The sequence below is a fragment of the Taudactylus pleione genome, unplaced genomic scaffold (assembly GCF_031769625.1).
Source record: "Taudactylus pleione unplaced genomic scaffold, aTauple2 ptg000093l, whole genome shotgun sequence".
NCBI classification, from domain to species: Eukaryota; Metazoa; Chordata; class Amphibia; order Anura; family Myobatrachidae; genus Taudactylus; species Taudactylus pleione.
In genome coordinates, this window is record NW_028284495.1 from 4,562,992 (window position 1) to 4,578,551 (window position 15,560).

The 15,560-nt window shown below is 45.9% G+C and overlaps 1 protein-coding gene across 1 annotated transcript in view; it reads left to right on the forward strand.

Annotated features, from left to right (window-relative positions):
• Positions 1-15,560, forward strand: part of OPRK1 (opioid receptor kappa 1) — a 112,784-nt gene that overhangs the window by 22,967 nt on the left and 74,257 nt on the right. Inside the window, exon 2 of the mRNA XM_088469755.1 lies at positions 14,374-14,703. Within this exon, the coding sequence (XP_088325881.1) occupies positions 14,405-14,703 (299 nt within the window). The 5' untranslated portion in view covers positions 14,374-14,404. The remainder of the gene's footprint in view (positions 1-14,373; positions 14,704-15,560) is intronic.

Sequence of the window (15,560 nt, forward strand, 5' to 3'; positions counted from 1 at the left end):
TAATTTTTTAAAATTTTTTTGGTCTATATGATTGTATGCCTTTGTTATTTTTTGATGCTTTACAATTTTTTTTTATTAATTTTATACTTAGCTGCATACTGACTGTTATTATTATATTAACATGTTTGTCCAGGACAGAACGGTAATGTACTATAAAAAATTATTTATAAATAAATAAATTATACAATTGTTAACCTGTTTTGGTTATTCCTATGCTATAAACATCAGGTTTTTTATTTTGAGGTTACCCATTCTACTTTGCTAATCTTTGACATCCTTGTGACTCTTCCCAGATACATGCACATGTGTTCTCTCTTGATGGGTGAGTAAGGGAATGTCTAGTTAAAATTCATAGACACATGTTTTATGTTTGTAACGTCCCTGCACCGGAGAGTACTCTTGTATTTCAATAAGGGTTGGAGGAACCCTTATATCTCCTTAGGCTGCAGGAACAGGGTATGCTTTGGCTCTGCCCATACCCCTTTGCCCATTATAAATCTGTATAAAAGCCTTTGTGCAATGTCCACATATATACTCTTAATTCAGTAAATGACCTTTAGTGGTTTATTTACTAAAGTGCGGGTTTTTAGAAGTGGAGATGTTGCCCATAGCAACCAATCAGATTCTACTTAACATTTATCTAGCACCTTCTAGAAGATAATAGCTAAAATCAGATTGGAGGCAATGAGCAACACTTCTAAAAACCTAGACTTTAGTAAAAATACTCCTTAGTGTTCATCTTGCAGGGAAATTACGACAGTGACACATTTATGCTCTAAAGACAGGCAGTAAGTGCATAAGATAAAGAAACCCTACCATGCTTAGACTCGAGCACTTTTTTCACGATTATTGCACAGTATGGTGGTGACTAATGCCATTCTTTAAACTCATTAGGAAATCAGCAAATACCTGTATTTTTATACCAATACAACCACCCAAGAAACAATAACATGCAATAAAATGTGATAATGTCTCACTGTTCCTGGTTGTTTTCTTTAACTATATTTTTAGTTTTGCCAGGGACAAAGGATTCGGCACCTCTGCAGGCCAAAGTGCTATTGACTGATCTCCTAAAATGGGTTATATGCAATAATCAATGGCAATGCCAGAAAGAATTATTGGAATTAGGGACCTCTGTGTATTTATAGGATTTTTGTATTGATTAGAACATATAAGGACCTTGATGTTGCAGCGAGCAAAGAAGAATGAGTTGGAAAGATGAATTAAATAGATTTCTTGATATAAAAATGAATAGTGTATCCCAGAGGAGTTATTCTATTAATAATTCTATTGGACTGTGCCTTTTTACTAAAGATCTATAGTTTTATACCATTACATGTAAGAAACAATCAATTTCCATTGATGACAACTATTTAGTAAGCTGGTTTGGATTTGGATTGATTAATATATAGCAAAAATATATTGCACAGCAGTAATACTTTTCCATTGGCAGTAGAGATGAGCAGTTCGGATTCTGCGGAATCCGAACTGCTCCGGGTCGGGTGTTCCCGCTTGACTCAGATCTCACTTCGAGGCCGTACGTCATCCTCCGGACATCGGATTCTAGCGAGAGTTGGTTTCTATATAAGGCACCGGGACCGGGACTTGGCGCCATTTCACTTGCACGCTGCGCACTGCTCTGCTCATTAAAGTGGCTGTGTCCAGACCCACAAGTGGCTGTGCTGGTAAAGTGACTGTGCAAGGGGACACACTGCATGCTGATGTTTGCTGCACTATACTCTGCTGATTAAAGTGGCTGTGTCCAGATTCACAAGTGGCTGTGCTGTTAAAGTGACTGTGTATAGGGGACACACTGCACGCTGATGTTTGCTGCACTATACTCTGCTGATTAAAGTGGCTGTGTCCAGACCCACAAGTGGCTGTGCTGGTAAAGTGACTGTGTATAGGGGACACACTGCACGCTGATGTTTGCTGCACTATACTCTGCTGATTAAAGTGGCTGTGTCCAGATTCACAAGTGGCTGTGCTGTTAAAGTGACTGTGTATAGGGGACACACTGCACGCTGATGTTTGCTGCACTATACTCTGCTGATTAAAGTGGCTGTGTCCAGATTCACAAGTGGCTGTGCTGTTAAAGTGACTGTGTATAGGGGGCGCACTGCACGCTGACGTATGCTGTGCTATACTCTGCTGATTAAAGTCCAGACTCAAAGTGGCTGTGTGTACAAGGCATGCTGATGTATGCTGTGCTGTACTCATGCCCATCTGCTCCAGTGTAAAAAAGAAAAGAGAAAAATAATATTTAAAAAAATGTTTTACATTTTTATTTTTGGGAGCTGTTCCCCACTGTGTATACAAGCACCATGACCAGGGGCGGATTGGGAATGTAAAGTGACCCTGGAAAAAGCACTGAGAGTGGCCCTTCAGCGCGCATCCAAAAAAGTGGGTGGGGCCTTGTTTAAAGGGGTGTGTCATGCCCACAGGCCACCCCCCATTTTCGTCATGCTGGGGGCATGCCCACAGTCCCTCTTTGCAGTGAATAGGCACAACAACCATGTGAATTAGTATTTTCTTACCTATACGATGTCTCTGAAACGGGGACTCTCAGAAGAAATGGATCCTTCCTCTACAGGTGGTGTCTTGAGTTGGTATTCACTATTCATACAGGGGATCACATGGTCTGGAAGCCGCCAGTTTGCGTAGGAATAAAGCCAATGTCATCAACATGCAACAGAGGTTCAACCAGATCATACATGGGGCCATTTATCATTGAATATGTGAGGTAAAATCCCCGAAAACACTCATTTTCGGGAGTTTACCTCAAATATTAAGTATCACCTGAATGTATCAAGGAGGGACCGCAGCTGCAATCTCTGCTGTGATCCCTCCAGTCCCGCAGGCAGATGCGTCCCCCATAGGTTTCTATGGGGATACGATGCTGCCAGACGTACCAATATCCGGAATGCAATGGATACCAGATATTGGCCCCCACAGCTAATGCCATCTAGAGATGACATTAGCCAGTGTAACCTATGGCTACATAACGCATAATCAGCCGGCGGAAGGATCCCTCGGAACCCTCTCCTGGCAATGGCCGCCACTCATGTGCAGTCTGTGGGACTGCGCATGCGCAGCAGCCCAGGGAGCAATCCGGAGCCCGTGTCGCTGCATGTGTCAGTTAATACAACCGGACAATATTATTGCATTTTGCAATGCGATCATGGGCGGTACTGACATGCCCTGATCGCATTGCAAAAGCGATCATTAATAAACGGTAACAGAAATTGTGGGGCAGGAAAAAATTTGAGTTTCCTTTATCAAACAATCCTGACACCAGCATCCCTAACCCCCCCCTAGTATCTAACCCTAACCCCTAACCCCATTACTTACTGTCTGAATGTCGGCGCTGGGATTCTGACTGGTTTCGGGACTCCAGTGCTAGCATTCTGAGCACCGGCATCCTGCACGCTGGTATTTCAACTACCTCCCATATACACACATACATAATATATATATATATATATATATATATATATATATATATAATAGAAAATTATTATTAATAGGAAATTGTGCTTACCTTCAGCTGAGTTATGTGGTACTGTAAACGGCCTTGGGGGTGGACTATGCACACATGATGAGGTAGCAGAGGTACTGGATGGGGAAAGAAGCAGAGGGACAAATGGAGATGATGGCAGAGGTACAGATGGCAAAGGGGGCAGAGGCACAGCAGGGGATAGTATCAGGGGCACAGATAGAGGTGGACAGATGGAGAATGTGGCAAAGGTATAGATGGGAAAATGGAATGAGGCATAGAAGGGGGGAGGGGCAGAGGCACAGCAGATACAGGGGATGGGGCACACATTGATGGGGGTTTAGAGGCACCCATGGCGAGGTGCTACTGTCTAGCCTAGTCAAGGGCTACTGTCTAGCCTAGTCAGGGGAAGCAAGGGGAGGAGGAGAAGGGAGGAGATGTAGGGGTTGAGCAACAACAGGCTTTGTGAGAGGGAGAGGGAGAAAGTGAAAGTAAAAGCTAGCCCAGACTCTGGACAGCCTGGTGCCCTGCAAGAGTGGGAGAGGAGAGCACATACCCTCAATGCCCTCATCTAAAACCTGGCTAGATTTAATGAGAAAAACTGACAGAGGGGCTGCTGGTGCTGATGATCCCAGCCCCAAACTGCTTCTGACCAGGCTTGCCTACCCTCCCGATCTGGTCGGGAGCCTCCCGAATATCGGGTGCCGCTCCCGACCACCCAGAAAGGCAGGCAAGCCTCCCGGCTGCCGCCTACCCCCCGAACTACTGGTAAAAACCCCTGCTGCGGGGGAGCCTGATGACGCGATTCGCGATGAATCGCGTCATCGTGGCTACACCCCCCTGCCTCACAATGCCTTTTTTTCAGCATTGTGAAGAGGGGACGGGGCCACGATGACACAACCGTGTGGTCACGCCCCTGGCCTCACCCCCAAAACGGCATCATAACCCAGCCACGCCCCCCACAGAATGCAGGCATTCAGCTCCCTCACGGAAGGAGGGAGCTGAATATCGGCAAGTATGCTTCTGACTGACAGGCAGAGACGTGTCTGTGAGCAAGAAGCAGGGTGCAGCTGTGATCTTCAGCACCACCTGCCCCTCTGTCAGATGATGTACCTTCCTTTACTGCTCCCTCCCACCCTCAGCTCCCATCTGGCACCCACCTCATCAGTCAGCCCGGGGGCCTCTCTCATCACAGCCAGCTGAAACTCACTATCCGCCAGCCACCTTAGCTGCAACTACCTCGATGATCAGCCCGGCCCCTCAGCCCCGCAGGCTGACTGAGTTGTCAGCCTGGCCTCGATACTTTAGCCGGCCGCTTGTCACTTAACACAGTCCCAGCCGGCAGAATAATTGCAATGATTGCTAAAAAAAAAAATAAGCAGCTGACAGGCGGCCCCACAAGCTCATCGGCCCACTGGGAATCTTCCCGCTGACTTCAATGGCCAATCCACCCCTGACAGTGACTCATTGGTCCATAGCCCACTGTTTATACAATTGCTGTGACTCTTTTGGCCATACCCCACTGTGTATATAAGCACTGTGATTCCTTGGGCCAGTGCCCACTGTGTATACAAGCACTGTGACTCCTTGGACCGTACCCCACTGTGTATACAAGTACTGTGACTCTGTTGGCCATACCCCACTGTGTATACAAGCACTGTGACTCCATGGGTGATACCCCACTGTGTATACAAGCATTGTGACTCCTTGGGCCGTAGCCCACTGTTTATACAAGTACTGTGGCTCTGCTGACCATACCCCACTGAGGGCCTAAGGACAATTCCATCTTTCACTACCTTTCATTTCTGCCACTACTGTTTGGCAATGTTTCATAGATGTGCTTTAAACTGCTGTGTCTGTGCCGCTGCTCTATCGCTTAGTAACCAGCCAGCTCACTGCAGCATAATGGTGAAAATTATTTTGTGAGCTGTGAGGTGGTCTAAATTGACTGTAAATGACTGGACATGAATTCTATTGAGGTTAATAATACTATAGGAACAAAAAAAAAGTCCAAATTATGTGATTTTATTTTTTTTTGTAAATTTTTGTAAAAAATCCAAATCCAAATTCAAAACCTGTCATGGCGCTTTGGCAAATTCAAATCCAAAGCCAGACGATGAATCAGAACCAAATCCAAACCCAGCAAAAATGGTCCGGCGCACAGCTCTAATTGGCAGGTATCATTTACTTACTACGGGCCTGATTCAGACCCACTCGCGAGCGGCTGTCCGCTCGCAAGTGGGTCGATGGTCTGCACTGAGCATGCACACGACGGAGGGAGCTCCGTCGTGCGCATGCGCCAGACACGACGAGCGAAGGACTTTCCTTCGCTCGTTGTGTCCGATCAAAGGGGGCGTGCTGTCAATGTTGATTGACAGCACGCCCCCTTTGGTGGGCGTGCCGGGGGCGTGCCTCCCTGACGGGGGCATTCCCACGGGAACGCCTCCCGTCAGAAGCCGGCCCACTGACATCACTAGTGATGTCAGTGGGAGTGATTTTGGCTCTGATAGAGCCAAAATCACTCCGGAGCTTGCGGTTGAAAACCTCAACCGCAGGCTCCGGCTCGCAATTTCGATGGTCGCGATGGTCACGACCATCGCGGCCATCAAAATGCACGCTCGTATAGCCTGTGGGTGGTGACCCACAGCTATACGAGCGTCCAGGAGGACGCTCCATGAAAATGGAGCCCGGCCCTCATGCAGAGCGTGCGCTCTGCTCAGAGCGTACGGCTCTGAATGAGGGCCTACATTAGTTAACAAATCAATCTGTCTTTGCAATGTTTTGGGTAAGTCTAAGAGGGAGCACCTAGGGTACTCCCAAAGTGCACAATAGCACTGCTTACAAGGAGTTTCAAAGGCAAACTCGAATACAAAATAAGTGCACACATAGGTTGGGGGTCAAATATAAAAGAGCAGTGCATCATTTTGCTAAATGTGCCTATATGTCTGACGTGTACACGTAGTAGCATACTATCAAATACTCTGACGGTTTGGCAAACGTATCACTTTAATAACCTTAGGAAATTGGTTGGTTAGGATGCGCTTCGTGGTGGGGTGGAGTATGGGGATTTGTGGTTGGGAACATCTGGGGTGGGGGAGGAGGGATAGGGGCTGGTGCTGCAGTGTATTAGTAGGGGTACCTGGTCCTACTTAGAGTTAGCTAGATAATGGATGGGTTACGTGCGCTCCTGGGTAGTTGTGTATAGGGGTGGGGGGGGATGGTAGGAGGGAAGTGGTGGGGGGGTAGGGTGGTCATTGTGTATTGTGGTGGGTGTTTTGTGGTGGGGTGCGAAGAACACATAGATTGCTGGGTGGATGAGTAAAGGTGATAGAATTTATTTGTGTTAATTGTGTTGATAAAAGTTCCTTCCTTTGTTTGGAGGCACAGTGCTCCTCGGGAATTCGTTGTCTCTGGATAATTTGTGGGGGCGTGCTGCCCGGTGGGGGTGAGCTTGGTGCAATCCACAGTATGGGGGACGGGTGGACCCTTTGAGGGGGCTCCTTTACATGCGGTCCTTACTACTGCATGTTCCCCTGCTGGACCTTTGGTCTATAGTCTTGGGAACTGGGATGCCCTAGTGGTGGTGGTTGGGGGTTGTCCCCAATGGCGGCGTCCCGCACTGTTAAGGAGAGGTGGTTGGTACCAGTAGGTGCTCGACTTCTGTGGCAGGGAGCAGCTCTCTCAAAGTCCAGTTGGGGCCAAATGTTCTGTTAGGCTGACGTGGGCCGTCCACGTCCCCGTGGGTGCAGGGCAGGTTGGACCCGCTGGCTGTATGCGTTCGCCCTTGTGTAGGTGCAAGGCAGTGAAGCATGACATGATTGTAGCTGTGGCATGATGTGTGCCGGCTGTGTGTGTCGAACTCGACCCATCAGGTGTGTTGGGGAGTTGCACGCGCTGATGCTGGCACAGCTGCGTGTGTAGCATGCTGGTGGGGGTGCAGCCGTGGTGGAGAGGTGCCGGTGTCCATTTGTGTGTGCCGCTGTTCGCGGGTGTGCGGGACCCGAACGTTGTTCTGGGTGCCACTGGTGAGGTGCGAGCGGGCGGGTGGTGCAGTATGAGAAGTTCAAAAGTCCAAAAGTTAGTTCTTGGTTGGTGCAGGTTTGGAAGTCTCCAAAGCGTTGCGGCCCATTGGCCTTTCTGTGTTTTCTTCGCACCCCACCACAAAACACCCACCACAATACACACTGACCACCCTACACCTCCACCACTTCCCTCCCTCCATTCCCCCCCCACTCCTATACACAACTAGCCAGGAGCGCACATAACCCCTCCCACTTTAATAACCTGACTACTGTCAATTTTGGACTTCCCTTTAATCAATTAAAAATGTTGTTGTTCTGCTCCTTAAATACCGCTAGCTGGTGCTTCATTGTGGTATTGAAGTCATACATGGACATAGAGGCCTTATCCATAACATGTTATATTTCTACAATGTATGGAAGTCAGTGTATTATCTGTTCAATATATTATAAATTCTTAATGATGGTTTAGAATTTGTAGCCTTAGGGTAAAGAGCAAGTTCTTGTCACTTTCCAGTTAAATCATATATGTATAAATCCTTGGCACAATAGGAAAAAAAGGGGACATACTGGGTAGAAGAAAGGGGATAGGCAAGGAATAGGAAATATAGCATAGGTACAGTCTAGACTCAGTTTTAAAAAGATCTGCCCAAATCTACAGTGTTGGTGGTAAAAAGTTAATAGCTTGTAAACCAGCTAGATTCCAACATACAGTAAGTATAAAAAAATACATACAGTATATTTATTTGTCATAACAATATATAAAATAGTCATTCTGTCCTTCACATCAAACCTAACGATGTCAAATTTGAGCACAGGAGTGCGCATATCGTGGATACACACTGCATGATATTTGTGCGATTTGTTATTCCGATTTGGCCAAATTACCAATGTCGGAACAACATCGCTCCAGTGTGTACTGAAGTCACATCATGCATGCGTCCTGATTGTCTGCTCACACTGGGCCTGCTCAGAGATGGATGAAATAGCAGAGCCACACACAAGTGGCTGTGCAATTTGGTCCATCTCAAATACAAATGCAGTAGGAGGTGTCTTTAGGAAATAAATACCTCCTTGCTGCATCTGCGATTCTAGCGCTTCAACCACCATCGCGCCAATCGATGGTTGTACTATTGGTCAGGCTGCAGTAGCTGAAGCTTACCACAGTCTGACCGGTTCCTGGCAGCTTGTGAGGCCAGGAAGTCTGCATATGGGCAGTAGGGGTCCAGTGCCTGTACGGATTTCTGACAATTGGGAATATTCGTTCAGCAGTGCACTTATGTAACCTGCAGAATCAGAAACAAAGACGCTTAATTGCTCATATTGGAGGCCATACTTAGAAGGATAATCTGCACTTAGCATGGGGCTGTTGCAAGTTTCGATGGTGCAATCGATGGTGACACACACCAAGCAGTATTTGAGCACCTAAACACACTCAAAGTCCTTGCATATTCAGATGCATGGCTGCACACCAGGGAAGGGCTTTGTAGTGGCATTAGCATAAAGTTGCAGGTGCTACAGTGGCTGGGTCCAGCTTAGAATCAGCTCCTTGTACTGCTTGGCTGACTTCTTCTAATATACACTGTGTTTTGGGTCACCTTCTCTGCAAATAAGATGATCGGTCCTTCTATCCCCTGTTTACTCATACCAACTCATACCCTCAGAACCATCCCTTACATTCTCTACATTTGAAGTTCATGCTATATGCCTCTTCCAACCAGTACACAGCTGAGTAGCTGTCATTTACCGCTCCCCTGGCCCTCCCTCCAAGTTCCTTGACAACTTTGCTTCCTGGCTCACTCACTTTCTCTCATCAGACCTTCCCTCTATTATCCTAGGTGACTTCAATATTTCGATTGATATCCCCATAAAATCCTCTGCCTCCAAACTACTCACCCTCACTTCTTAATTTGGCTTCTCCCAATGGACCTCCTCACCCTCCCATGTGAGTGGGCATTTACTTGATCTGGTCCTTCCCTTCACTCTCTTTCTCCTGCCCTGAACAAGCTGCTAACCCTATACAATGCCTCCCTTACTTCTGCTCTTGATTCTGTTGCGCTGGTGATCACTACTCACCCTCGCAAATCCACACCTCAACCCTGGCATTCCAAATGCACCAGATACCTGGAAAAATGTTCACGAACTGCCGAGCGACAGTGGAGAAGATCACGTTCTTAGGCAGATTTTCTCCATTTCAAGTTCCTGCTGTCATCCTACAGTACTGCCCTTTCCCTCTCTAAACAGTCATATTTCAAGAATCTTATCTCCTCCCTGTCCTCAAATCCTGAGCATCTCTTTTCCACTTTCAACTCCCTCCTCTGCCCACCCACTCCTCATCTCCCTTCCTTGCTCTCTTCCATTGACTTTGCTACCTATTTTACATCTAAAATTGATTCCATATGTCAGGACATCATATCCAACGAGTCCCCCAGCTCTCCTCCTCCTCCATTCCCGGATCACCTCTCCCCATCCATTTTACTGACTCTGACATCCTTCTCCCCTGTAACTGGAGAGGAAGTAAAGGCCCTTATCCAGTCCGCCCCCCCCTTCCATCTCTCCCCTCAACCCCATCCCCTCCCACCTCCTCTGCTACCTCTCTCCTTCTGCCTGCTCCAATCTTGCCCACCTCCTCAATCTCTCCCTCTATTCTGGCCCTGTCCCTTCTGCATTCAAGCATGCCCTTTTCTCCCCCATTCTTAAAAAACCTACCCTTGATCCTAACAATCTCTCCAACTACCGACCCATTTCTCTCCTCCCTTTTGCCTCAAAACTCCTTGAGTGTATTGTTTACAACTGCCTCACCACATTTATTTACTCCCACTTCCTCCTTGACCCTTTTCAGTCTGGCTTCTGATCTCTCCACTCCACTCCACTGAAACTGCCCTCACGAAAGTCAGCAATGACCTCCTAGCTGCCAAATCCAAGGGCCACTACTCTCTGCTCATTCTCCTTGACCTCTGCTGCTTTTGACACTGTGGACCACCCTCTACTGCTGCATATCCTTCATTCCCTTGGTCTACATGACACTGCTTTCTCTTGGCTGTCCTCCTACCTCTCTGACCATTCCTTCTCTTTTTCCTCTCATGACTCCTCCTCCCCCCTCAGCCTCTAACAGTAGGTGTTTCCTAATCTTCTGTTCTTGGACCTCTCCTATTCTCTCTCTATACGTCCTCTCTAGGTAAACTCATCCGCTCTTTTGACCTCTATTATCATCTTTATACTGATGATACTCAGATCTACCGTTCCTCACCTGACCTCACCCCCTCTGTACTGACTCATACTGTATCTCTAACTGTCTCTCTGCTATCTCCTCCTGGATGTCCCAGCGATTTCTCAAACTTAATATGTCTAACATAACCTAATTTCCCACTATTTCTTTATAAATAGATGGCATAACTATCTCATCTAGTCCTTAAGTGCGTTGTCTTGGAGTAATCCTGGACTCTTCCCTCTCCTTCAAACCATAACCTCTTACAGTCCTGTCATTTCCATCTCGAAAAAATATTTCCAAGATCAGACCCTGTCTCACCCAGGATGCCACCATACATTCACTGGTCATCTCCAGATTGGACTACTTTAACCTCCTCCTATCTGGCCTCCCCAAATCCCATCTCTCTCCTCTTCAGTCTGTGCTCAATGCTGCTGCTGATCGGCTCATCTTCCTCTCCAAATGCTCTACATCTGCCTCCCCTCTCCTACAAGCCCTCCACTGGCTCCCCTTCCTTTTCAGAACCCAATTCAAAGTTCTCACACTCACTTACAAAGCCCTCACCTATTGCTCTCCCATTTGCATCTCTGATCTCATCTCCCTTCACTGTTCTGTTCGCCCTCTTTGTTCACTTAATATACACCGCCTTTCATGCCAATTGATTACTTCCACCCACTCCTGCCTTTTGATCGCACTGCTCCCCATCTTTGGAACTCACTCCCTCTCCCCATCAGATTCTGCACCTCTCTACAATCATTCAAATGAGCTCTTAAGACCCACTACTTAATTAAAGCCTTCCAGCTCTCATCCTAGCTTGCTGCTACATCTTCCTTCCTCCCCGCCTACCTAATCTGTGTCACTCCTGTTTGTCTGCCTCTCCCTTAAAGAATGAAAGCTCTTTCAGGCAGGGCCCTCTACCCTATTGTGCTTCTCCCTACTTTAATTTCATTTATATCTTGCTCCCCACTAGGGCAAATAACACTTGGCTGCTTATGTGGGTGTAAAGGTCGCTAATATAACAATGTTTATTATTCAATAAGGCGCTCTCTTCAAAGCAGTTGTTCATGTTATGCCCACAGTAATTCTCTAGTGGATTTTATGACTGATAGCGCCCCTTAGTAGTGTCTTATTTCACATTATACCATATAGTGCACACAGTTCCTATTATGCCATATTATAGTGCCCCAAGTTAATATGACTCATTTTTGTAATGCCGCCAGTACAAAGTGGCCCTAGTTCACATTATGCCACACAGTGCTTAGCAGGCAATTCGGGAACCTACAGTAGTAGACAACTTTATGACCTGGGTACAGTAGAGTCAGGCCCCAGATGTATGCCCCCTAAGCCTCTAGGCCTCATAGCAATGGCACTCTATGCACCCGCTATAGCTTCGCCCATGACTGTACACAAAGCAGTTATCATTGAGAGCTACTCTTTACTCAATAGAACTATATTTTTAAACAATTCAAAGCTAGAAATCTGTTAATGGAATTCACATATGCAATTCCTTAAGGTATGTATGGGAATAATAATTCACCATGTCGACACTTATGAAACGTCATCATGATTAGAATGTTGACAAAATGTTCCTGGTGGTTTAACTGTAACTTACCTGGTCTGGTGACTCCAGCTGTGTCTTCGGCGTCTGGCGGTGAGTGTCGCTAAAGCCTAACCCTCCCCTTAGTCTCTAAGCCAAACCATTTCCCCTTCCGTAGCCTAACCATAACCATCCCCCTACTACCTAACCATCCCCCCCTGTAACCTAATGATAACACACTGGTCCGTGCATAAAGTTGACATTTGTCGACATTGTCAACTTCTGTAGATGCCGAGACATTCAATGTTGACATCAGAACTTTCAACACTGTGGTTTCGACATGATTGTCAACATTGTAAATGTCGATATTATGACTGCATCCCTTTCCTGACTATTTAGTAAACTTTTGATTATTATTTACTACTATATTTTTTAGACCATCTATACAATAATGTTTGTGCTACTCTGGCACGTGTTTAAGGAAATGGGTATGTAATGCCGTCTGTCGGGATGCCTCCTGTCGCAATACCGACAGCGGCATCCCGATGGATGGTATCCCAACAGGGGTCAGGTAAGTATACTTACCCTCCCCCCTTCTCACACTAACCCTCCCTTCTTGTAGCCTAACCCTCCCCACCCCGCACCCTAAACCTCTCCGTTAGTGCCTAAACCTAAGTTTCCCCCCTTCGTGCCTAAACCTAACCCTCCCCCCTTAGTGCCTATACCTAACCCCCCCCAGGGGTGCCTGATCCTAACTCTTTCCCCTAGGGGTGCCTAACCATAACCTCCCTCCAAAAAAGCCAAACTATTTCCCCACTAATTTACCTAAACCTAACCTTCACCCCCGTGGCTAGCACTAAGGGGCATATTCAATTAGAGGACAAAAATACGTTATTGGCGATAATTTTTAGATTGACGTCATTTTCGCCATTTTCACTTATCCCCATATTCAATTACAAAGACTTTTCACAGGTGTGAAAAGTCTTTGTCAAAAAATGGGAACAAATTTTCTCCATAGAATAGGTGGCGAAAAAAAAGTGCAGAATTGGGGTTTAGGGGTGCAGACTTTAAAAAGTGCCCTGCAGCTTTTGGAATGTCCCCTAACAGTTATCTTTGTCAAAAAAAATAGAAAATTAGCATAGGGCACCCCAAAAAAAGTGATGTCATTTTGGGTAGCGAGAAAAAAAAAAAAGTTGGGGGACAAACTTAAAAACTAGCAAAATTGACTCAGTGGGAGTCCCCAAGTATGCGGCAGGTTTTTTTCTAGAATGCGGGTGGTTGCGGCATGTGGATTTTTGAAGAATTTTGAAAGTTCACTTTAGGGACTTCAAAATATTCTTGCACCCATTTTCATGTACCCCAAATTTGATGGGAGTAGTTGTGTTCCCCCAAAAAACGTTGCTAAATGCTATTCTTCACCACTTCTTTAAAGACGCATAAAAGGACCTGCCGACACCGTTTACAAACCCCAAATACCTTCAGCAGGCCAAATCTGGGATGCCCATAGTGAACCCCCATGTCAGACCATCTTTTGGGTGGTGACAGGCTGATTTCCCCCAAAAATGACAGGACTTTTCGCAACCTACCTTTCCGCCGGGTTCCGTTTTCGCCGATTCCTAATTGAATATGGGGATACGCAGGCACGTGCCTGATACTTTATCCCCAGGAAAAACGGCGATGATGGCAAAAAGTCCGACCTCGGACTTTTCGTCTCTAATTGAATATACCCCAAAGGGTGCCCCTTCCTACAGGCACGCTTCCTCCTGGATTCCGGCATCGGGATTAGGATAGGCGACAGTATTTCAACGCTAATCTCAACTCCCTTGTCGAGATTCCAGCGTCGGGATTGAGACCGGCGACCTCGCGGCCGCTGGTCTCATAACTACATCCTGTGTTTAAGAATGCAATTAGTCAGAGAATAGTTACTTGCTATGTTATGTTCAATGTTAGATTAATGTTTTATACATTTTACTTACTTTGATGTTCATTTCAAATTAGTTTTAGTGATTACTTATACTGCAGTAATTGTAATGTAGATCTTCTCTAATTGTGTTTTATTACTTTATTCATGAAAAATGTATCCTAGCTCACTCTTGTTTATGTGTGTGTGCAGGGTATTCCAGACCTTCAGTTTATTAGCCCTGATGGAATCTCCAGTGCAGATTTTTCGGGAGGAAGAGATTGACCCCAAGAGACCTCCAATGGTATCTACGTGTTCCCCAAGTTGTGTACCGGTCTGCACATCCAGTTGTTTTCCCAACTCCAGTTTGGTGATTGGCTGGGGTGACTATGAAAATGTTAGTGAATATCCGGTGGCACCTACACATGAGAGCAACCACACCACTATTTCTCCTACAATTTCGGTCATCATTACAGCTGTCTACTCCATGGTTTTTGTTGTTGGCTTAGTGGGCAATGCACTGGTAATGTTTGTGATAATAAGGTAAGTTTTACTCTGCATTTTTTATATCGGCAGTTCTTAATTAGATAACCAGTTCTTCATTATTTCTAAGCTTAAATACTACATACAGCATAAGTATAAAAAATAGTATGTAATATCTATGTCATATTAGAGTTTATATGCTTTTAAGCAACTACAGTAATCTAAGTTACATATTCCATATAAGAGTTCATGCAAGATAGCTGTATATACTGTATTTAATGGTTTTTAACTCCTCATATGTGGAAGTTTAATGTAAAGTACTGACATGCATACATAATAGAAGTTAAAACTGTGGTAGTATAATCAAATGGTGGTATGTGCCAGGGTTATAATGAGGGGTGTGCCTAGGTCATGGGGTAGGCACTGTTGATGACCCAATGGCACCTGTCTGAGGCTTCTTGACAACTTCTAAAAGCATCTCCCAGAAGGGGAAACCATGTTTGAGGTCTGGGGGACATGGTGCCATGAGCATTTTATCATGGCTCAATCCCCACTATTCAAAGCAGCAAACTGCAACATCAAACCCTAGGACAAACATTTCACTCAAGAAGTGTATAGCATACAGGAGACTATCCCACTATTTCGGAAGTCTGGGCGATCCCCCTGATATTCTGGACTCTTGAGTACAGTATAATTCTGGAATACTTGGCTACTGTGATACAGTATTATGATGTCACATGTGCCAGGGTGTGGGAGCATCAGGGATTGACACGGAGAGCAGAAAGGCATTGACAGGTTAGGAGATTGTGAGTTATATGTTAGTGGTTTTTAGTTATTCAGCTTTTATATATAATGTAAGCCACTTCCCTCTCACAGCTGTCACTGGCTGCCTACCAGGACACATCCGCCTGGCTGCC